The sequence below is a fragment of the Carica papaya genome, chromosome 8 (genome assembly GCF_054855325.1).
Source record: "Carica papaya isolate Zhongbai chromosome 8, ASM5485532v1, whole genome shotgun sequence".
Classification (NCBI taxonomy): Eukaryota; Viridiplantae; Streptophyta; class Magnoliopsida; order Brassicales; family Caricaceae; genus Carica; species Carica papaya.
Genome location: NC_142316.1, coordinates 4,988,087 through 5,009,724, shown reverse-complemented (window position 1 = coordinate 5,009,724; position 21,638 = coordinate 4,988,087). Strand labels below are relative to the sequence as shown.

The following is a 21,638-nucleotide window of genomic DNA, read 5'->3' as shown; positions in this document are numbered from 1 at the left end:
TGTTTGTAACATATTAATAAGTAACTAATTTCAATTAATTGATATTTGGTTCAATTATTTTTTTTTTAAAAAACTATAATTTATCTTTCGATAAGAAAACATTAAAATATATATATATATATGTGAAATTTAATGTAGAATTACAACAATATCACAAACTATAATTTCATTCCACATAAAATACTGTATAAACTCCATTTTCATCATTTTAAACAGAACTTCTGTTGTCTTATATTAAATAAGAATAAATTTATAAACATGCTTATACTAAATCCATTCCAACGTGTCATTGTGTTTAAACTAGAAATATATTGTATTAACTAATATTGACTGAAAGAAAAAGAAAAGTCAAAGTTTATAGAAACCCCAGAACTATCATGTTTGCTTCTGTAAGGAAAAAAAGTATATTCTAAGAGGTTTTTGGCAATACCTACCTTATAACAGGGGTTGCAGATCTCCAGTAACAAGGGCAAGTACCAAGGTCTAGCAATATCTGGAGACAACTTTGACAAACACCCAAAAGAAAAGCGGGCTGGGGGGACCTCCACAGTAACGAAAAGTTGATATTTCCAACCATGACTGGTCAGATCAACCAGTTTTCGATAAGTCGCTTGGGTATTGATCCTGCTGCAAGCTCCTCCTCAGAAAAGCAGACAACTTTGAACTTGCAGCTTGCCCTCGCTCTACACAATAAAAATAGTCGTCCACTACAACACAAATTAATCAATAACTTTGTTAGGAGGAGATTGAAGCCTCAGCGAAGAGAAGCATGCATTCAGGAGAAGAGAATATTCTTTAATCTTAAGATTTTTTCTTGTTTAGAAGTGTCACCTCAAAACTGTTTGATTCAAGGGCTATGCACCACTAATAACCAGTTGGCAGACTTCATATTGGTAATCATTTTAGACCAAAATAGAGTCCTGTCCTCTGTGATTTGAACTTCTTCGAATTCAAACCCTTTTTTTGGGAGTTTAATACCGAGAGTTTGTAACTTTGTTTTTTTATATAAACAATTTCTTGATTTTTCTAAATGTATTTATCTTTAAACTTACACGTATACGTTTTAAAAAACTCAATTACTGGTATACCTTTTCAAAAACTCAATCACGCGTATGTCCTAATAGTGTTACATAAAATGACTAATAGCAAAAGTAGAGATATTAAACCTCACAAAACAAAAAGGTTTGAATTTGAATAAGATCAAAGCACAAGGGGTTAATCCTAGAAGTGTTATGTAAGACAATTGATGGCTAAAATACAGGGACTGGATTTTCACAGAAGTAAAATACAGGTTTGTATTCTGAATACACAAGTAAATTTACAAGTTGGCCCTAGTTTTACACAAGTCTAACCATCTCAAAATCTTGTCAAGAGAGAAGAAATCAAGCATGGAAAAACTAGCTAGTATTCTTCACTAACTTCACTACCATTCTTGTTAAGTTGGATACAACTTTATATTTAAAAGCTAAAATTTCAGTTCTTTATGATTTGTGCCAGAAACTAGAACATTTCCTATATAGTCCATTAAGAAGGAAAGTTATAACCCCATATAGTCATGTATAGTAGGTTTTATTATAGCCAATGTCATATTTCATTGGATTCTATTCTTAATTTTTCTATTATTATTCACAAGCATGTCCACAAAACATGAACAACGTTTCACTATTGTTTTAGAATTATATAAGAGAAATAGGTTACAAAACTTAGAAAGTCCTACACTCTAGATCTCTAGTTTCTATTTTCTGAATTTAAATGTTTATGTTCAAGAAGGTATGGGGATGATGTGCTTGTGAAGTAATCAAGTCAAATGAAAAAAAAAAAATCTATAAAATACTAAAAATTATATTTAAAAATTTTTCAGACTTCATTTCTACCATCATCTTTTACTTGTTATTAACACGTCTTTAATGTACAAAATATATGAAAACATAAGGAACAAAAATTAGAAATATTTTCATGTAGCAAATGGAACCCTAGTATTTTTTTCCCCACTACTCCTAGCCATTACTAACCATCAACCATGAAAAAGAAAAAGAAGTAAGAAACAAAAACAGCCTTGCTTTTCTTCAATCGCAAAAAATGTAGCCATCAACATTCTGTCTTTTTCTTTCCTTCAATTTATGGATAGGCTGATCTTGCGTCAATTATGGATAGGTTGATCTTGCTTCAATATGAGTTAAGTAATAGCTATTTTGTTAAATTGCATCACTCTAGCTTATAAATATATATTTTTTAAAATATAAATGTTGTATATGCCATTAGATACAAGCACCAATAAAGTGTTAAACCGTTATACAAATATTTTTGCATGTCAATTAAAAAGTTAATAAGATCCCCTAAATCCTCCAAAGAAGATATAGGATGACCCATAGCTAAAACACCCGGGCCTGAAACCATCTTTTTCTACTCCTATCTATATTCTCCTCCACCTCTTCAAAACTCTCATATTTCTCTCTTTCCATACAGCAAGAAGATAGCAAAGGGAATGAGGGGCACATGCTTTTTCACCCAATAAATGTCCTTCTAAGCCCGGATCTCATCCTTAACCGTACCAGGCATAACCCAACTAATCCCTAAGAAGCCATAAGATTATACACTACTGAACATACAAGCAAAATATGATTACAAGTCTTCTCTGCCCTCTTACATAGAAAAAAATCATTCATCATAATCTTACCTCTTTTCCTTAACTTATCAATAGTGAGAATGTAGTTTCCACCAGACTCCCAAGCAAAGAAGAAGATTCTAAGAGGTGCATTTATCTTCAAGATTTGCCGGTCAGGAAACTTGGTCTAAATGAAGTCATTTTTGGTTAGGTAATTATAAAACGACATAACCATGAAAGTCCCTGCGGCATTGAGGCTCCAAATTGGTTGGTCATCACTCTCAGTCAAGGAAACAGAGGCAAGTAAACTCAGGAGAGTTCCATAAATCATCAACTTCTCAGCTGTTGAGATTTCTTATTACCTCCACATCCCATTCCCTTACCCCCTTATTGTCTATGCAAAGACCATAGACTAAAATATCTCTGTGTCATGCAATTGCAAAATTCTGAGGAAACTTATCTCTGAGTGCTCCTTCCCCAAGCCAAGAGTCCTTCCAAAAGCATGTTCTCATCCCATTGCCAACATACCACCTGATGCAACCCTGAAAATTATGCACGTTTGCACACCCCTTTCCTATGCGTTCTTGACACTTCTCAAAGACTTATAAATAAAACCAGAAAAACACTAAATCAAATAAAATTTTAACTTATTCTTTGAGAAGTTAAAAGCTTTATGAGTTCACAAGTCTTACCTACTTATAGGCTAAAAGTAAATATAACATATTAAACAGCCCTACTTTTGTGAACCTTAAAGCTTTTAAATCAGAGAGTGAGGACTTGTTGTCCTATAAAGTTGGGAATTAGAACTTGTTGCTCAATGGGTATTCAGGAGTCTTGTCTTACTTTAAAGAAGAGTTTTTTTTTCCTAAAAAGAATCATTTTTTGACAGTTGTTGAAGTTAGTGACAAGTTGTTGCTAAGGTTTGAGGTTGCTTTTCATGGAAGGTTTGTAATTGTTGTTCACGCTAGCTGCTGGTAACAAGTATCAAGTTGATACTTAGACAAGCTATCGCTATTCAATTGAGCTGCTGTTCAAATATTTTTGTTGAAAGCAAGTTTTAGGTTCAACTTGTTTCAAGAGATGACTAGTGCAAAATAATGTCGTTCCAAAGCAGTTCATGGAATCTGTCAAGCTACAATTTCAATTATCTGTAAAAAGTTTACACCATATACAAGTTTCTCTTACCTATAAAGAATTACTAGGGAACCTCATTGATATTTTGTGTTTATAGTCTAAACTAGTGAAGTTTCTTTTGTACTTAGGTAGCACCCCATTCATGCCTTGTTATTGATCCTCCTACCTTTTTCCTCTCAAAGAAAAGCTTATCTAAGCTTCAGCTTGAGCAGAAGCGTTAGAGAATTTATATAGTCTATTAGAGAATAGTAAGTTATTTCTCATATAGTCATGTCCAATATATGTCATATGACATATAGCCAATTCAATGGCTATCCCAATCTCCATCACAAGTATTTAAATATAAGAATGAAGGGATACGGAGAGGAAAATTTTAGGAAAGGATGAGAAAATCAAGTCAGAAAAATACCTGGCATAACACCATGGGTAATAGATGTGATGAGCCCATGTTCCAGGGGTTCACCTTCTCCCAGTAATGATCCTTTACCAAGAATGGAGAGAATGGAGTTTGGGAACACTAAATATGCAAACGCCTTCATTTGCTGCATAAGCCCATTCTTGGACATGAATTAGAGGATAAATCATATGAATCTAGTTAACATTTTTTGACATATCCATGGTTTAGCTGCTAGTCCCAGAAGAATTTGTTTGATGATAGGTTTGAAGAACCTACAATAAGAAAATGTAACTAACCTGCTCTTCCAATTTGGTGGGATCCAGTATGACAAAGCCATTTTCTGTCAAGCAACAACATGTTGCCACTGTACTACCCAGTATATAAGCAGTCAGCAAACACAGTTATTATCATATAGAGCCAAGAAAAATATAACTTTAGTCTTAATTCAGTACCGGCCATATGCTTCATAGGAATTCCGGCGTCTACAAGGGCAACACATGCTGCATTTATGGCACAGGGAAGCAGCTAAACAAGATTAAATCAAGGAATTTCTAGTATCTTGGTACTTAGAAGTGAAAAAAAAAGGTTAATAAAGAATGAGGAAAGGGAGAAACAGACACATCTATTGCATAAATCAAGGCAATGGGTGCATATTGCATAGCATTGAAAACACAGTGTTGTTCTATATCACTGGTAAGAACCAAAAGGAGAATTCTTGACACAAACTTAGAATAAAATTAGTGGCCATACCTCAGATTCTGTATACCTAATAATTCTGGTAGTATATACCAAAGCTCCCCGAGATGTATATCACATGCAGATTGAAGCATAAAATTGGGAAGCAAACATTTGAATAACTGATGTTTGCAATGTTCTCACCTCTCTTTGCTAGATTAAATGCATTATATCAAAATAAATCATTGTAAGGATACAGAACCATCATCATGAACAACCTGCACAAAATATAAAAAATTCAATGTCAGACCTGCACAAGGACAGCTGTATAACTATAATCTAATTTGCAGAACACAATAGCCAAAAGCTAGCAACTATTATGCAAAACGTATGAACGCCAAACAAAAGTATAATGCCTCAGTATTCTTCAAGTACCAAAAAGGCCAAAGTTTCTAACATATAGATATATTATGCATACACAAAACAACTCACCTGTACTATAACTGAGGTCGTTGTGTTTGGATTAACGGTTAAAATGCAGATGCTCTGCAAAGTCCTCTTCAATATCATTTCATACTCCTTTTCAAGTTTCCCTAGATAATGCAGAAATATTTTACAAAATTAGAATAAAAAAGTTTTCAACAAGCCACATTTCTATCAAAAAATCTATCCTAAGTACTTCAGATGTCATCATAGTGACCTTCATAAAGCCAAGAAGTTATATATATATACACACACACACACTGATGGTGAGCCTTCGAGTGTGAAAATGGTTAGCTGCTCTCCACCTAAGTGTGGTCCAGAAGAGAGTGGAAATATCGATGTGAGGGTGGTGGCCGACGAGGATGAAGGAAGAGAAGAGGATAGCAGAAATGGGGAGGAACTGATTCCTGCTGGAATGTTCGACAAAAACAGAACTGAGATGAAATGTGACCTTTACGGAGGAGAGAAGGAAGTGGAAGCAAATGGGTATAGGGAAAGTGAGGCAGGCGAGGTTTTCTTTACTGTTAGCTCCCAAGCTTTGGTTCAGATTGAGGAGGACGTCCAAACTTTAGATGCGGTGATGTTAACTGAGCAGGGAGAGCAGTTTTGTTCCATACCCAGAAAGAGGAAGTGGACTGTGATGTGGATGATGGATACTCTGTGGGTTCTACAAAATATTCAAAAATTCAACAAGATGATGAGTGTCCCTAGATGGCATGGAAAGCCAGGTACTCTTTTTCTTTACTGAAATTTACAAAAGGTGAATGACGAAGAAAAGGAAGGAAGAGAATGTCCCTAAAGGGAGGAAATCTGGTGGATCGGGTATGTTGAGAGAACTGAAAAGACCGGAGTCGTCGATCAACTATGAGGGAAGGAAGAAATTGAAGGAAGGAGGAGGAGATAGGGAGATGAATACTGTGTAATGATAGACAAGATTATTTTGTGGAATGTGAGTGGGATTAATGACAGGAATAAGAGGACTGTCATCAAGGGATGCCTGGGGAGATGGAAGGCAGATCTTGTGTGCCTTCAGGAATCCAAAGTGGATGCATGCGATGCCATTGGTGAAAAGTCTGTGGAAAACGCAGAATATTGGGTACCACTTCTTGCCTGCCAGAGGTACTGCTGGGGGAATTGTGATGATATGGAATGAGAATCGATTGTAGTGCATGGACGTGTGGTATGGGAAAACTTGTATTTCGAGGAAGTTCAAGTGCACCAGGGGAGGGGAAGAGTGGGTTTTTTCTGGGGTGTACTGCAGGGTAAATAGTGGTGAGAGGGATTTACCATAGAATGAGTTAAGAGCCTGTAAAATGAAGTGGAGTGGGAATTGCATTGTGGGGGGGACTTTAACATGTTTATGGAGAGGGATGAAAGAAATGGAGGAAACTTTAATGCGGTGGTGGCTGAGGAATTCAGAGAAGCTGTGGAGGAGTTAGAGCTTGCCGATCTCCCATTGATTGGGGGCTCTTAGACATGGACAAACCAGAGGATTAATCCATCGTGTTCTAGGATTGATCGTTTTCTCATCTCACCTGATTTCTTGCTACAGCTTGCAGGGGTGACTCAATGTATATTTTAGCACCCCATCTCTGATCATTTTCCTATCAGTTTGACTTTCGGTGGAATCTATTGGGGGCCGGTTCCTTTCCGACTGGATAATAGGTGGTTGAAGGTGCTGAAGTTCAAAGAATTGGTCGAGGAAAAATGATTCTCTTCCAGTCTCGATGGGACAGCTTCTTTCAGAGTTGCAAGCAAACTAAAATTGCTGAAAAATGAAATTAAAGCTTGGACCAAGGAGGAAATCAAAAAGGAGGGTGAAGAGATGGATTGTTGGCTTAGTGAATTGGTGTTGTTGGATGATATGGAAGGCAGGGAGGGATTGGGGGTTGTTGATCAGCTTTGTAGCGATGAGATCAAGTTGCTGATGGCCAGAAATTCGAAGATGGAGGAAGTGAATCGGAAGCAGAGGTCAAGAGAGAAGTGGTTGTTGGAGGGTGACAGAAATACCAAGTATTTTCCTGCTTTAGCAAGTCACAAGAGGAGATGTAATTACATTGAAGAGTTGGGGGTGAATGGAGTGATTTATAGAGGCAATGACCGGATGAGGGAAGCTGCCAAGATTTATTTTGAGGATGTGTACATGGAGGAATTTAGGCTGAGACCGAAACGGGATGGCTTAGACTTTAGAAGAATGCTGTATAAGCAGGCAGAATTTGGAAGCGGTGTTTACTGAGGAGGAAGTGCATGCTGTGTTGATGCCTTGTAATGGAGATAAAGTCCCTGAACCGAATGGTTTCAATATGAGATTCCTCCAAGACTTTTGGCATGTGATCAAAGATGATGTGATGATGTTATTTCATTATTTGCGTAATAATGGTAAGTTTTTGCGGGAACTTAATTGTATCTTCCTCGTATTGATTGCAAAGAAGAATGGTGCAAAGAACATACAAGACTTCCGACCCATTAGCTTAGTTGGGTGCATATACAAACTTATTGCAAAAGTGTTGGCAGCGAGATTTACTAGAGTTTTGGGGGGAGGTGGTGGGCGAATGTCAACATGCTTTTGTGGAGGGAAGGCAAATCCAAGATGCTATACTTGTGGCCAATGAGGTTGTGGATGATTTGGTGCACAATGGAATGGAGGATTGATTTGTAAACTTGACATGGAAATGACTTACGACCATGTTAGTTGAGATTTTGTGGATTACATGTTATATAGAATGGATTTTGGGATAAAATGGAGATTATGGATGAAAGCGTGTTTGACTACTACTTCTTTCGCTGTTCTAGTCAATGGCGGACCTTCTAAATTTTTCAAGGGATCTAGGGGGCTGAGACAAGGGGATCCACTCTCCCCGTTATTGTTTATTGTTGTGATGGAAGCTTTGAATGGCTTGTTGGAAAGGGCTAAAAAACTGTAGCTGGTTGGCATGCAGGTGGGAAGAGGTGATAATTCTGTTGAGGTATCTCACTTATTCTTTGCAGATGACACGTTATTATTTTTGCAGCCAAAAAAACAATACTTACTGCATCTTAAGTACATCCTCCTTGGCTTACAAGGAGTTTCGAGACTCAACATTAACTTATCTAAATCGGAATTAGTAAGGATGGGAAGTGCGGGTGATGATAGCAGTTTGGCTAAGATCCTTGGGTGTAGGACTGTGCAGCTTCCCATAAAATATTTAGGGATGTTGCTAGGGGCGAGATACAAAGATAAATAAACATGGGAACCGGTGGTTGAAATGTTTGAGAACTGGCTTGCGACTTGGAAGAGGAATTTCTTATCAAAAGGTGGAAGATACACTCTAATCAAAAGTACACTTGTTAATCTCCCAATATACTATCTTACCACCCTAACTATATCGGTTAGCATTGTAAAAAGATTGGAATCAATTCAATGTCGCTTCTTATGGGAGGATGGTATCGAGAAAAGAAAGTATCACCTGGTGAGATGGTCGAAAGTTAAAAAACCTCATATCATGGGCAGTTTGAATATCAGATCCTTGGTTCATATGACTAGGGCTCTTCAAGGCAAGTGGCTATGGAGATTCTTTAAGGAAGCGGGCAGATTTTGGAGAAATGTTATAGTTGCTAAATGGGGCAGGCTTGATTTTGCTGAGGAGGGTTTCCGTGACTGCAGGGGCCATGGCCTGGCTTTATGGAAGAATATCAAACAGGGCTGGCCGAGATTTAAAGAGTGCATCAATTAGAAATTAGGTAGGGGAAACTGTATTAGGTTTTGGCATGATGAGCGGCTGGATGGGGGATGCTTGAAAACCAGATTCCCTAGAATATATGCCATTGCACAATCTAAAAACATGAGAGTTGAGGAGGCATATGCAACGGAAAATGGAAGTTTGTCTTGGACAGTGAACATCTCTAGAAATCTAAATGATTGAGAGGTCTTTAATTATGAAGAGGTCTTGAGGCTGGTCTCACAATGTCAAATTAGTGGTGAAGCTAACCAGATTCATTGGAAACCATACAAAAAAGGTGAATTCACGGTTGATTCGCTTTATCGGCAGCTGGTAGGGACTGGACAGGAAAACATTCCCCTTTTCCCTTCAAGACAGATATGGAATTCCAGGGGCCCGCCTAGAATTGCTTTTTTCGCGTGGGAGGCTTGTAAAGGAAGTATATTGACACTTGATAAGCTGAAGATTAGAGACCAGATTGTGGTTAATGAGTGTTTTATATGTAAGAGGGCTGAGAAATCCTACTGCAACTTACTCCTTCACTGCGAGGTGGTCCATGAGTTATGGTGCCAGATTTATAGACTGATTGGTATCAATTGGGTCATCTCTGTTTCGGTTTTTGATGAGATCTGGGCTTGGAGTGGGATTGACCTGAAAAAAAATATTGTTAAAATTATCCCTTTAACCTTTTTTGAGGCCATTTGGAAAGAAAGGAATAAGAGGGCGTTTGATGGTATTGAGAGGGATATTAATAAACTAAGAGAAGTATGGTTTAATTATTTTGGTAACATTGTGTTGGGTCATGACATCATTAGAGATGAAAATTTTGGGAATGTTATTGTCACCGTAATAACTTTGTAAATTTGTATATGATTGGTACCTCATTAGTACCTTGTTTATATATATTTACATTTTTTATCTCGAAAAAAAAAAATTTATATATATATATGGATAACAGACATTCTGGTGCAGGAAATAAGTGAAATTCGACCATTTGTCAAACATTACGAAAATGTACAGAGAAAAGAGAAAGGAAAGCTGAATAATACATAATTATATTCTCTTTTGGCTAATGGTATCCAAATAGTTAAGTCCAGCATCATAAAGGTTTATGCAGTAAGGTAAAAGGCTCACCAATCTGCCCGGTTTTAGGCTTCCAGATGACTTCAATGCAAGCCTTCTCAGGGTTCTCATTCTTCTTTGTTCCAGCTTTAGGTCCATAAACAGCAGCAAGCACTTTTGTGTCTCCTAAAACCAATTAAAATACATCTATAAACATGATTTTCTTATTGAATGGAAAAAATACCCAAGCGCTCACTGGATCTAACTATGCAAGCAAACAAAAACTCAAAATTTATGGAAACAAGAAACCAGAAAATAAAAATAGCATCAATACTATTTGGAAACACAAATATAAATGAGGGGATGAAACAACTTAAAACACAAAACCACCTAAAAGTAATGCAAATCTACTCACTGTGAGGACAAATTAAAAAATAAGATCACAATTTAAAACGAAAGAGAATATGAACAAAAGAATTACAATTATAGTTACATGGAGGAGAGAAAGCCAGATAGACAATTATTGAAAAATACCTTGTGTCCAACTAGCTGACCCATGAGCACGGTGCAGTATGTTGCGAGAACAAGCAAGTGGTCTCAGCTGATTCGGTGTACGTCCATCTTCCCTGTCGATCTCCATTGCTCTCCCAAAAGGTAGCCCGTGATTTTCTTTTCTGCTTTTCCTTTAAATCAATGCCAAGAAAGTTGAGGTTTTTGTCGATTAATGATAGGAAATTATGAGCTCTTTATAATTGGCCAAAAGCCCTAATCTGCCATTCTACTACTGAATTTTAAATCAACCCTCCATAAAATTTGCATTCAGTTAGGTCTAAAACCTTGCGGTTGCATTCAAATTAACCCCCCTGGGGAGGAAAACCATTGTGGCCATTAGTTTATAGTTATGTGGCAGATGACATGAATGTTTTGCTTATGTGATATTTTTGTGCATGTGGCGGCTGACAGAGGCAGCAACATACAAAGCCAAGCTAAGTATATGAGCATTTGAACTCCGTTTGTTTGAACAATGTCAAGATCGAGTTAAGATCAAAGCTCAAATCAAGTTTTATTTTGGGCTCAAGCTCAGGTCATTTGAAGCAATACAAGGTTTAGGCTCAATTGATTCGGAAAAAGCTCGGAAGAGACCTAGCCCCAACAAACCCATGCTCAGAATCAAGATTGAACAGGCTCAAAAATGACAAATCCAAGCTTGATTGAGCTCAACAAAGAGCTTGATCAAAACATTCCTTATTACCTAATTTTTATCTATAATTTTATACCATAAATATATCGGAAATATATAGTTAGAACATAGTCATCCACAAAACTAAAAATCCATCTTATATACATAATGATTTATAGAATCACCTAAACTTAGAATCTAATTACATATTGAACGGCTACATCTAAAAATTGAACACTAAACATAAACTTGGAAATATAAATTACTAATCATCATCCAAATCAACACAACAATTTCTAACATATGCTAATCTTGGTGAGTCTTTGTCCTGTGTTCTTTCAACTTTCAACCCTCTTCCTAACCTCTACACTGCTTCCCATTTCAGCTCTTCGAGCTCCCAAGATAAACTTCAGAAATTAAAGTAAATGTGATATTTTAACAGCAAATTTAAAGATCAACATCTAACAGCTGTATCAAACAGCAAGAACAAACAAGAAACCATGGCAAGAAAACCAAAGCTTGATATAACTCATCATACAAGTACATTTACCAAGCAAGAAGAAATAAGAGAGTATGGCAAAATAAGCAAACCTCGACAAAAATATTATGCTGGTAACTAATGCCCCTCCTTAGCTCAACTAAACTTTAGATTTTAATTTCTTATAATACCCAACAAACGCCAACCTCATAATAAAATTTGTCATCTTTTCTATCACTTACACAGCATCAAGACAAAAATAGAAACATAAACCCACCATCTTAATCATACAAAATATAATCAAAATAAATAAAAGCTTAATAATAAAAAATACAAAAGCTTTATTCACTCAAACTCGCAAGCCGTATGCCATCTGTTCTTTTATTTTTTGAAAGACAAATGAATGAATTAATCACCAGCCAAAGACTGGTATAATACAACCAGAGCAGATCAAATCCTCATACAGAAACAACTTCAAGACTGCAAACAAGGTCCTAAAAAGCAGAATGCAAAATCAAACATCAGCGCACTGAATATATTTTCACCTGATTCAATATTAATAACTATAAAAAATATGGAACATAAACACAGGAAGAGAAACGCAGCATTGCTTCGGCATTGAAACAAAAAAAAAAACATTACCAATGCTGACCCGTCAAAAACACCTACTCACAACCTTATTCAAACGAACTCCATTAGTCGATCTCTGTTCTCTAGAGATATGCATATATAAATTAATAAAAACCAGAGCAAGAGAGATCAGTACCTTGAGTTGAAATCAAGATATCGGAGGAGAGGACTTCTACTTCTATCGTTCTAGTAAGCAGTTGGCACAGAAAATCCTTGAGCAGACAACCAAGGACAGCCACGCTTCGCAAAACTATAAATGAGTTCGTTTAAGATGATACAAAGTTTTCCTTGTATCGGTGAGCAAAATCCAAACACAATCCTTAATTTTTCCCACAATTTACATTTTACACACTAAATATACTATATTAAAATGGAACCGAATGGGAGAACCACAAATTAAACAAAATAAACACAACGGAAAAACATAAGCACATTAAAATTTAAAAATGTATTACCAAAATGGAGAAGCACTAAAGCAGAAGCTAGGTTTCTGAGAGAAGCAGAAGCTTGTTTCTTCCTAAATGTGAAGGAAGAGTCGGGAGAGCGGAAAGAGAAGCTCGTCGGCGCCCAGCCGGAGAGGTCTGGAGGAGTTGGCTGCGCCTACTCGTGTGTGGCTGCGCGCTGCCACGTGGTTGGAGTTGGAAGAATACCGGAAGACGTGGTGGTCGTCCCGTTGTGGCTGACGGCCTGGTGGATGAAGACCGCCGGCAGCGAGGGGGAGCTGCTGAAGTCTCTGCTAGAATATCGCCCGTAGCCGAAATACATATTCTATTTAGTTTCTTCAGTTTAAATACTTCAATTTTTTTTTATTTTTTTTTTTTGGGTTATATATTAGCCTTCATATTTTCAAATTATTTATTAACGACTATTCTCATTTGACCCTAAAGTATTTACTTGCTACATAGTGCTGACGTAATAATTGTTTTTTTCTTTTTTGATTAAAATTAAGAACTTCAAAGTAATATCTTTCGCATCTATCTTTAATGTGTATTTTATCAACAACTTATTCAACTTGTACATTTTTGAATTTCGTATTTTTTTAATTTAATATTTAATTTATTAACAGTAAATTAATTTTAAAGCCAGAATAAATCAAAATAAATAACACAAAATTTTATCTAAAAAGTAGTATAAAACATGATGGTACAAAAGTTTAAATTCGCAAAAACTAATTGGTGTGGGAGCTTGCACTGCCAAAGTGTGGCAGTTTCTGCGAGAGTTTGTGATGTGGTTTGGATGTTGGTTGATTGGGACCTTCTTGGAGTTGGCAGGGGGTGCCATTGTCAACCATTGTTGGGTAGTGGATGATGAACAGACTTGATGGATATTTTAGGGTTTCTGTTAAATTTACTTTTGGTGATTTTTTTCATGTAGACCTCAGCCCATCTAAGTGTAGGGTTTTAAAAGTTTGTGTGTAGGATTCTCTTAGCTTTGACATCAAATTGATGTATGACAAATACGATTGGCTTGTCCGACTAGGGATTTGACATTAAACTTTGGTTTTTATTAGACATCACGTGCGAGAAATCTTAAGCATCGTGTTGAAAAATTTGATTACGGCACAATTAAAAAATTGAGAAACATTTAAAATATTATTGAATAATTGAATTTTTAATAAATGAAATTATAAAATTATTTTTTTACTTGGTTTTTAGATTTCCAAATAGTATAATAATTTTAATTAATATAATTACAAGCTGTTAATTATTTAAGAAATATAAAACTCATAATGATTAGATGAAGGCTTTTTGAACTAATATTCCCAATAAAAAAATTACCCTAAGTTGGATTTGGAATTTGAGATTAAAAATAGAAGAGATTTTAATTTGGAATTGGGTTTCGGCTTGCTGAAAAGGTTAATTTGAGTTTAGGAATTTGGTTGGAAAATATTGATTGGAATTTCATTTTTAATTTGAGTTGGGGATAAAAATAATAAAATTAAAGGATTTAGATGATGGAATAATAACAATATTTTTTAAATTTTAAAAAATTTCTAAAAAACTGAATAAAATTAAACTACTAGGCTACTTTTAATTTAAAAAATTAATTATTTTATATTTTTTAATCAAACTTATATTTTCTTAGAAGTGAAGTAGAAATCTTATTAACCAAACACTGAACTAATGTTGTTAAAATAAGTTTTGTTGTGCAAGCCAAATTCTTGATTACTACAAATTCACGAAAAAGAATCCATCAGATGAGATGGAGATTATAGATCTACACTTACTCCGGCACATAAAAGGAACAGAGGATAAAATCGTTTGAAATGAAAATCAGGCAAATGTTCAATTATACAAAGGTGCTTCCGATATCGAGTATGAAATATGACTATTTTAAGTAGAAAGCTCCTTTCAGTTTCGTATTTACATACAATCAATTTGATAAACTGTTTTATTTCATGATGCATATAAAAGTTGTATGAAATCAAACCAAATGACTGAAGTAACTAGTTAGGATCATGGTGCATTGATTAAATATCCCATGAAACCGAAGTGATAAGACCAGGCAAGTGCTTAAAGCAAGCTGTGCCTGCCCCTGATTGTCACAAGCTGTCCCCAAGTTCACAATTCCTGTCTCGTTCAGAAAACACTACTCATGCCATTTCACAGGAACTTAAAAGATACCAATGGCACCACCAGACAGTAGCACATGAAAAATTAACAAATCCGTTGGGACAAAAGAAGACGTACTAAACAAAAAACTGGGCAAAACAAATACTTCCAGTCCATTCATCCTTACATTGTCCAAAATCATATTCAAAGTGATATTGAACATGCAGTTTCAGAACAGAGTATTAGATGGCTTGCAAAGTGCCCGTCTACAAATCCTAGGAAAAGAAATCCTCCCAAGATGTACAGCACTTCAAATTTTCATCCTATAAAGTATAATATACATAACTTTACCAGTAATGAACCTGCGGACTCAACCAGAGGACAGAAACTGTCTAGGACGTCAGCAGCGAACCATATCAAGATTTGGATACAATATTTGCTGTGGGCACTAAACAAGCTTCTTGAATGGGATTAAGTAATAAAATAAGCTGGAGGAGCAGATTCTACTCTGTGCCTTGCATAGGAACCATAAGATGTTGCGCCTGCGACTACAACCACCAGTCCAGCAAATAGAATATCAGAATTAATAAACCAGAAAAGAACATATCTCATTAATTAAATGTCTTCAACAAACACAAATCAAACTAATAAAGCAAGAAACAAACGTCCAAAGAGGAAAGGATACCAAACACAAATCTGAAGCACATTCATCAGAGTGGCCTTCACAATCAACATATGACTCATTTTTCTATAGGATAAAAAATCTTATGAAGAGTGAGAAGAGATAAAGTACAATGGCAGAGAATAACATATCCACCTGGAGCCATCAATAGGAGAACTCCAAACAAAAATGCACTATAAAATTAAGTGACAACTGAACTCCAAGAGATCAAAATATTATTGTCTCAAAATCACAATACCGATCATAAACCATCAATAAGACAGTTTCTTATATTCTTAATTTTTAACCCAATTGAGGACCAGTATGCATGCATGGAACTGCAAGACATCCTCATATTAATATAAGGCATGTTACACCCGGTAGATCTTTGGTAAGGCTATGTTTGCAACAAATGAACTTGATTTACAGAATTTATTTGGAAATCAATCATTAGTTTAATTATAAAAGGATGGAATCTCTTAAAAAAATTAAGCAAATTAACATCCTCAAAAATTTTAAGCAGAACTTAAACAATACATTTCAAATTCCATCAACAGATTTCAAAATTAATATCACATGTGTTCATTTGTTACAATGTCACTGCAAGACATCATAAAATAAACCACCATAGTCCTTATATCTCACTAAGTCATCTCATCTTTCACAATTTTTTCCCTGAAAATTATAATGATATTGGCACTCAAAATTCTTTCTAGTCAGCACACTCAATAGCAAAGTACATAATGGTGAGAAGTTGCAATAATGATAACAGCAGAATGGTGGTGAAAGATTTAGCAATGAATCGTGGCATAGTGTGACGCGGTCTGCAGAATCAAATTCATGATGAGTGTCCTTCATTTTTACAGCAGATTAATAAACAATAATCAAGCCTCAGAGCATGCTCTCCAAACAATATATGGGATCCATAGTCATCCTAGGTCACTAGCCAAAAGGAATGCTGAAAACTTGAACTGTTCAAAAAATATGGATAGGTAAATGTGAAAAATATGATTACATGTATATTTAATGAGTGTGACACTAGCAAGCAATCACAAATTAATATGAAATACAAGTTATGAAAGCATGATATCAGGCTAGGATAAAACTGCAACATCATTTTCTCTGACATCATTCCAAATCAAAAGACTCAGAAACTATGCAGACTCAGAAAACTTTAAGCAGAAGAAAGTATTTGGTAAACTTATGAATTAAAAATTCCTGAATCTAAGAAAACTTAGCAGTGTTATGAATTCATCTGAAACTAGGTGATTTTTTTAACATCAAAAGATGCTCTTCTGCACTGCCTATACTGTGGTAATTCTACTGTTCACATTGAACTTCTAAAAGTGGAAACTAATAATTGCTTACCTGGTCTGTTACATTTTTTGTTATTTCTTGCTTTGGTCATATAAGAGTGCAACAAAACTTCTGTTACCCCAAGAAAATGCCCATTAAGAATTATGTATGACTTAGATTAAAAATTCATTGGGATAGCTTCCTTTAAGCACTAAATTGGATGAAATTATAGTTTCCTCATATTACCAAGCAATATCCATAAACTGCTAGATATTACAAATTACTGGAAACTGCCTACTTTCAACTTTATCACACGTGATGTCCCATAACACGTGTCCCATGATATCATATCATGTTATGTTAGAACTGCATGGATACAGACCAAAATAGAAAAAAAAAATGAGACTCAGGTAACTTCCTTCAAGTTGCAGGAATGAGAAGAAAGAAATAAAATGTATTCCTGAATAGCCACCGATCCTTTTATCATCATTCTGTTGGAAAAAGAAAAGAAGAACTCCAGGCTGTGTTAGGGTGCAACTAAGATGTACGTAATAAGGAAAGGAGAAGACTTTCTGAAATTTGTCAGAATATTCTGTCTTTTTTTGGTATTTTATTTCCAAAAACAATTGTAGGAATGTTAAGTGAAATACAGGTAGTTAGTAGTAAGAAATTAAGGGGATTAGAGAAGGTTTTTTTTTTCGAAATAAAGGGGATTAGAGAAGGTAGTTACTAAATTCTGAAAATAACATCTAGATAACTACCCTCTCATTGCAATAAAACCAGAATTGCTGTCTTTACGACAGATTATGTATGAAGAATAATTTTAAAGCAGAGTACTTTCTTACTCTAGAGATTGTAGGGTCTCTCTTCCCAACGAGCTCTTAATTTCAATCTACAAATAGGTAAAGGCAGAAAATCAAAGAAGAAGGTTGTTCTTCCTACTGATTTATGTGTTAATCGTCCTATAACTAGATCCATTAGTTGGGACTATAACAGGCTGATTGTGACCTTATCCCAGATAGTACTCCATCCCAGAAATGATAGCATATAGAGAAGTATGACAGTATCAAGATATTAGAATGTTTAAGCCATGTTATGCATTTATATCAGCTCTTGAAGCGAAATATACAGTGTGTAAAAGGGGATGTGAGCACCAGGGAGCGTGTGCCACATGCATAAGGAGAAATCTAACCATCTATATAAGTGTATACAATATATGAGAGAGACAGAGAGAGAGAGAGAGAGGTTACTTGGGAATTTCCATAATTAACACCTTGTGAGAAAGAGGCTTGATGAGCAAGCTGCAAGAATTACCAGAAGTGCAGAAAAGCACGTGTTAGGATTTTCAGCTGCACACATTTCCAGTTAAAATAGCACAATGCATAGCTCAATAAAGTAATTATCTTGTATATGGGTGGTACCTCCTTGATACCTATGTTTATAATAATATACTTCTTTTTTATTTCCAAAAAAAAAATGCATAACTCAATAAAAAATTCATAACCAACCTGTGTGTTCGAACTTGGTTGAACATCTTTCTTAATGGATGAATCACCACCCTTTGCAGATCCCTTTGTGTCACCCTATTGAACACATTAAATGAGTATACCACCAAAAGAACTTAGCGAGTTCCATAAGAAAAATGGAGAAGTTTATCAAAACATGAAGCATAGAAGATATATTAAGAAAAGCAAACAAGTTAAGAGGGGAAGAATATTCACTCACCTCCATCTGCAGCATGCCAATCGACCAAATACACAACCAAAAAACAAAACAAGGAAAAGAGAAACATCAATTAATCAATGGAACATAATTCAACCAAACATAACTATTCCTCTACAAAATCTCATAACTTTGACATTTTAGTATAACCAAAAGAACGTAATTCAATTTCTTAATTTTCTCCCACTCTATGCTACTGTTTCAGCAATGAACCAGAGCAAACATAATGGAGTAATGTACTTCAAATGCAAAGAGCAAGTAAGGCACCTCTCTGTATCTAGTGAGGTAAACCTTGAGTGGATCAATATAATCTTCGAAACCTAAAGTCACCATGGCCCAAAGCAAGTCATCCCCATTAATTGTCTTCCTCTTCTCTCTCTGGCACTTATCACTTGCCCTGCAATCAGTCAGCCACCCAAGTCCTCCATTAAGACTCAAAAACAGCAATCAGAAAACAATTAATAACATAAATAAATAACTAAAAATTGATATCTGATTGTTATGTGGGAAAGGATGTAGATGGTTAGTTAGGGGTTTGAGATAGTTAGTTAAGCAGTTGGTAGCTGATGATTGTATTTATAGGGATGAAACCCAATTGTAAAGGAATGTCAGGCATAATAGAAATTATTCACTCCTCTTCATATCTGTCTATACTCTCATCTACCTCTCTTCTTTTGTATTTTTTTCGGTCTTCTCTTTGTAGTTCTTTCTCCTCCTTTACACATGAATAGTATTAGAGCACATGATCCACTTTCTTCCTTGAAGAAAAATGAAACAAAACTTACCAATCATTAAATACTTCTTCTTGTCTCCATAAATTTTTCCTTGAACCCTAAACTCATCTCAGAAAGAAGAACTTAAGACACTAAAAGAGGACATCAAACCCTAGCTGAGTGTTTTGCAGCTTTGGCCGATAAATTCAACTGAAGATTTGCAAGACAATTTGTCCGAATCAAGTGTATCTTCGGAGAAACCACCAATGCTTAAAGAGAAGTTGGCTCCCACCAACTTGGCGCCAACAACAATGAAGATGGTTGGAGCGTACAAGAAGCTGTGGATACAAAGAGGGTACTTAATATGTATCTTGGATCAAATCTTGGCAATTCCTATCTTTAATAGGAATTTTCTGCTGTCAGACCTAACAAGACCTGTCGAACAGTATCAGAGATCAGAAAGGTTGTCTATAGAACTTGGAATAGGATGAAGAAGATGGTGTTCAATGAAGGTTCAGGCTTGCCTTTCCAATCAATCATTTGCAAAAAAAAAAAAAAAAGAAAAAAAAAGGTTCTCTGTCTCAGTTTGCTTGGAGTTCCTTCTGATGCTTCGCTATATAACAAACTTCATCCAAAAAATCATTTGGTCCAGCTACTAGTTGGATGCTTTGATTAGGCACAGTAAAACACAAAAATGGCAGATTTGAAGCTGAAGGCAATTAAAATTTTTCAGTATGATTAGAGAATTACCAAAAAAAAAAAAGTTTTTTCAGTATGATAGCATACCTATTTTGATTTGATTCAATTTTATGGGATGTCCACAAGAGGACCACTTTGATCTCCCTGAAGGTGACTTTTAAGCGCAAGTATTGAAGATATGTATGAAATGATGAAATAGCTGGTTAGTTACGGTTCTGAGATAGTTACAGGCAGTTAATAGCTGACAATGGTATTAATAGGGATGGACCAGTAGAAAAGACATGTGAGAAATGATAATTATCAGTCTTTCTTCTCCCAGTATTTCTTTCTTTTTCTTCTCTATGTATTTCTTTCTTCTCCTCCTTCACAAATATACTTGCGGATAATGAAATTAGTGACTAAATATACGTTTAATTCACCACCAGAAAGTATTTTCTTTTTCCAGGGCAAGCGGGATAAATAGAACATACTGAAGCTAATAACGAAGCTAAGAAATTAATAACCAGTTCTCAGAGCACGATCAATAAATTTGATAACCAAAAGCGTCGAGGTCATTAAAACAGACAAATGAAACCAAAAAAAAAAAGCATACTCGCTGGTGATAAAGCTAATGAACTCAGAAACGCATTCCTGGACGGTCTCCTTAGCATCCTTTGCAATCTTGCCGTTAGCAGGAAGTGCCTTCTTCATGATTCGGCTGATGTTAGCAATAGGCAGGTACCTATCCTGCTCGCGCACGTTCGATCTCGGACTATGGTCGCCGCTCTCGTGACTTCCACCACCGGGGCTCGCCGGCGCCCCTTGTCCCTGAGCCTGCTGCTCCGCCATCTCCCAAAACCTGCATAACCACAATAACAACAATAAGGAAGATTCGCAAATCCATAAACAGAAACCCTAGGTTCACTCAAAAGCGAAAGAAAATTTTTCTGGAGAGAGAGAATCGTAAGAAGGATATGGAGAGAGTGGTTTGATTTGAAGGAAGGAGGTGAAGAGTGTGGTACTGGTGGTTATTTACCTGGTGATTTGTAAAAGGGCGGGAGAGATTGGGATTGGATTGAAGAGGAAAGAGAGGGGATCGGACGCTGGAGAACGGATATGGGGGAAGACGTCTGAGATGAGAGGATAGACTTTATCAACACCGTTGGTTTTTGTTTTTTTTTTTTTTTTTTTTTTTCTTTCTTTTCCTCTTTCTTCTCTGATCTGATCTGATCTCAGACTCTCTTTTTTACATATATATTCGTTTTTAATTTTCTTTCTTGACCGGCTTTGTTAGATTGCTGCTTCTTGGTTTTATTGGAGCAATCCCATTGGACCACGTGTTGCAATCTTCTCTTCCCACGACGTCGTTTTGTCTTTCTTTTTTGTCTTTTTGTGTTTTGGACTTTTTACTCCGTGCCAAATGTAGGCTTGACAGCTTCATAATGTTTCGCCCTTAAATTAATTGAAAATATATTATAAGTCTTCTCTTCTCACGACGTCGTTTTGTCTTTTTTTTTTTTTTCCTTTTATTTCGTGTTTTTGCCCTTTACACTCCGTGCCAAATATAGGCTTGACATCTTCATAATCTTTCACCCTTAAATTAATTAAAAATATATTATAAATCTTTATTTTTTCATATAAGACAATAATAATATAACGTTATAAAATAGAAAC

At 35.7% G+C, this 21,638-nt stretch overlaps 2 protein-coding genes across 7 annotated transcripts; both read right to left on the bottom strand.

Annotated features, from left to right (window-relative positions):
- Positions 1-289: 289 nt before the first annotated feature.
- Positions 290-13,124, bottom strand: LOC110809864 (Ribosomal protein S5 domain 2-like superfamily protein). Of its 5 annotated transcripts, none has more exons than XM_088209268.1 (10): positions 12,798-13,124; positions 12,479-12,629; positions 10,589-10,737; positions 10,127-10,240; positions 5,304-5,404; positions 5,069-5,089; positions 4,589-4,661; positions 4,433-4,500; positions 4,149-4,296; positions 290-707 (listed from the first exon to the last, which is right to left on the bottom strand). In XM_088209268.1, exons 3-10 carry the CDS (start codon positions 10,692-10,694, stop codon positions 589-591), a joined length of 750 nt encoding a protein of 249 aa, XP_088065394.1. In that variant the 5' UTR covers positions 10,695-10,737; positions 12,479-12,629; positions 12,798-13,124; the 3' UTR covers positions 290-588. The 5 variants fall into 5 exon arrangements, with proteins under 5 accessions (XP_088065394.1, XP_088065392.1, XP_088065393.1 ...); XM_088209266.1 differs by having other exon boundaries at positions 12,479-12,592; XM_088209267.1 differs by having other exon boundaries at positions 12,479-12,582.
- Positions 13,125-15,032: 1,908 nt separating this feature from the next.
- LOC110809897 (nuclear transcription factor Y subunit B-8-like) lies at positions 15,033-21,175 on the bottom strand. Of its 2 annotated transcripts, none has more exons than XM_088209406.1 (6): positions 21,001-21,171; positions 20,578-20,823; positions 18,841-18,970; positions 18,360-18,434; positions 18,102-18,152; positions 15,033-15,442 (listed from the first exon to the last, which is right to left on the bottom strand). In XM_088209406.1, the coding sequence occupies exons 2-6, from the start codon at positions 20,811-20,813 to the stop codon at positions 15,398-15,400; spliced, it is 537 nt and encodes a 178-aa protein (XP_088065532.1). In that variant the 5' UTR covers positions 20,814-20,823; positions 21,001-21,171; the 3' UTR covers positions 15,033-15,397. The 2 variants fall into 2 exon arrangements, with proteins under 2 accessions (XP_088065532.1, XP_088065533.1); XM_088209407.1 differs by lacking the exon at positions 15,033-15,442 and adding an exon at positions 16,101-16,379 and having other exon boundaries at positions 21,001-21,175.
- Positions 21,176-21,638: the final 463 nt, after the last annotated feature.

What these genes read in the sequence shown, in the direction of transcription:
- LOC110809864 (XM_088209268.1), bottom strand. Translation starts at nt 10,694, where the DNA reads ATGGAGATCGACAGGGAAGATGGACGTACACCGAATCAGCTGAGACCA. An exon ending in GCCTAAAACCGGGCAGATTG is followed by an intron (nt 5,405 to 10,126) that starts GTGAGCCTTTTA and finishes TGCATTATCTAG; the next exon opens with GGAAACTTGAAAAGGAGTAT. An exon ending in TTGTTCATGATGATGGTTCT is followed by an intron (nt 4,662 to 5,068) that starts GTATCCTTACAA and finishes AATCTTGTTTAG; the next exon opens with CTGCTTCCCTGTGCCATAAA.
- LOC110809897 (XM_088209406.1), bottom strand. Translation starts at nt 20,813, where the DNA reads ATGGCGGAGCAGCAGGCTCAGGGACAAGGGGCGCCGGCGAGCCCCGGT. An exon ending in ACCTCACTAGATACAGAGAG is followed by an intron (nt 18,435 to 18,840) that starts GTGCCTTACTTG and finishes TGTGTTCAATAG; the next exon opens with GGTGACACAAAGGGATCTGC. An exon ending in AACCAAGTTCGAACACACAG is followed by an intron (nt 18,153 to 18,359) that starts GTTGGTTATGAA and finishes TAATTCTTGCAG; the next exon opens with CTTGCTCATCAAGCCTCTTT.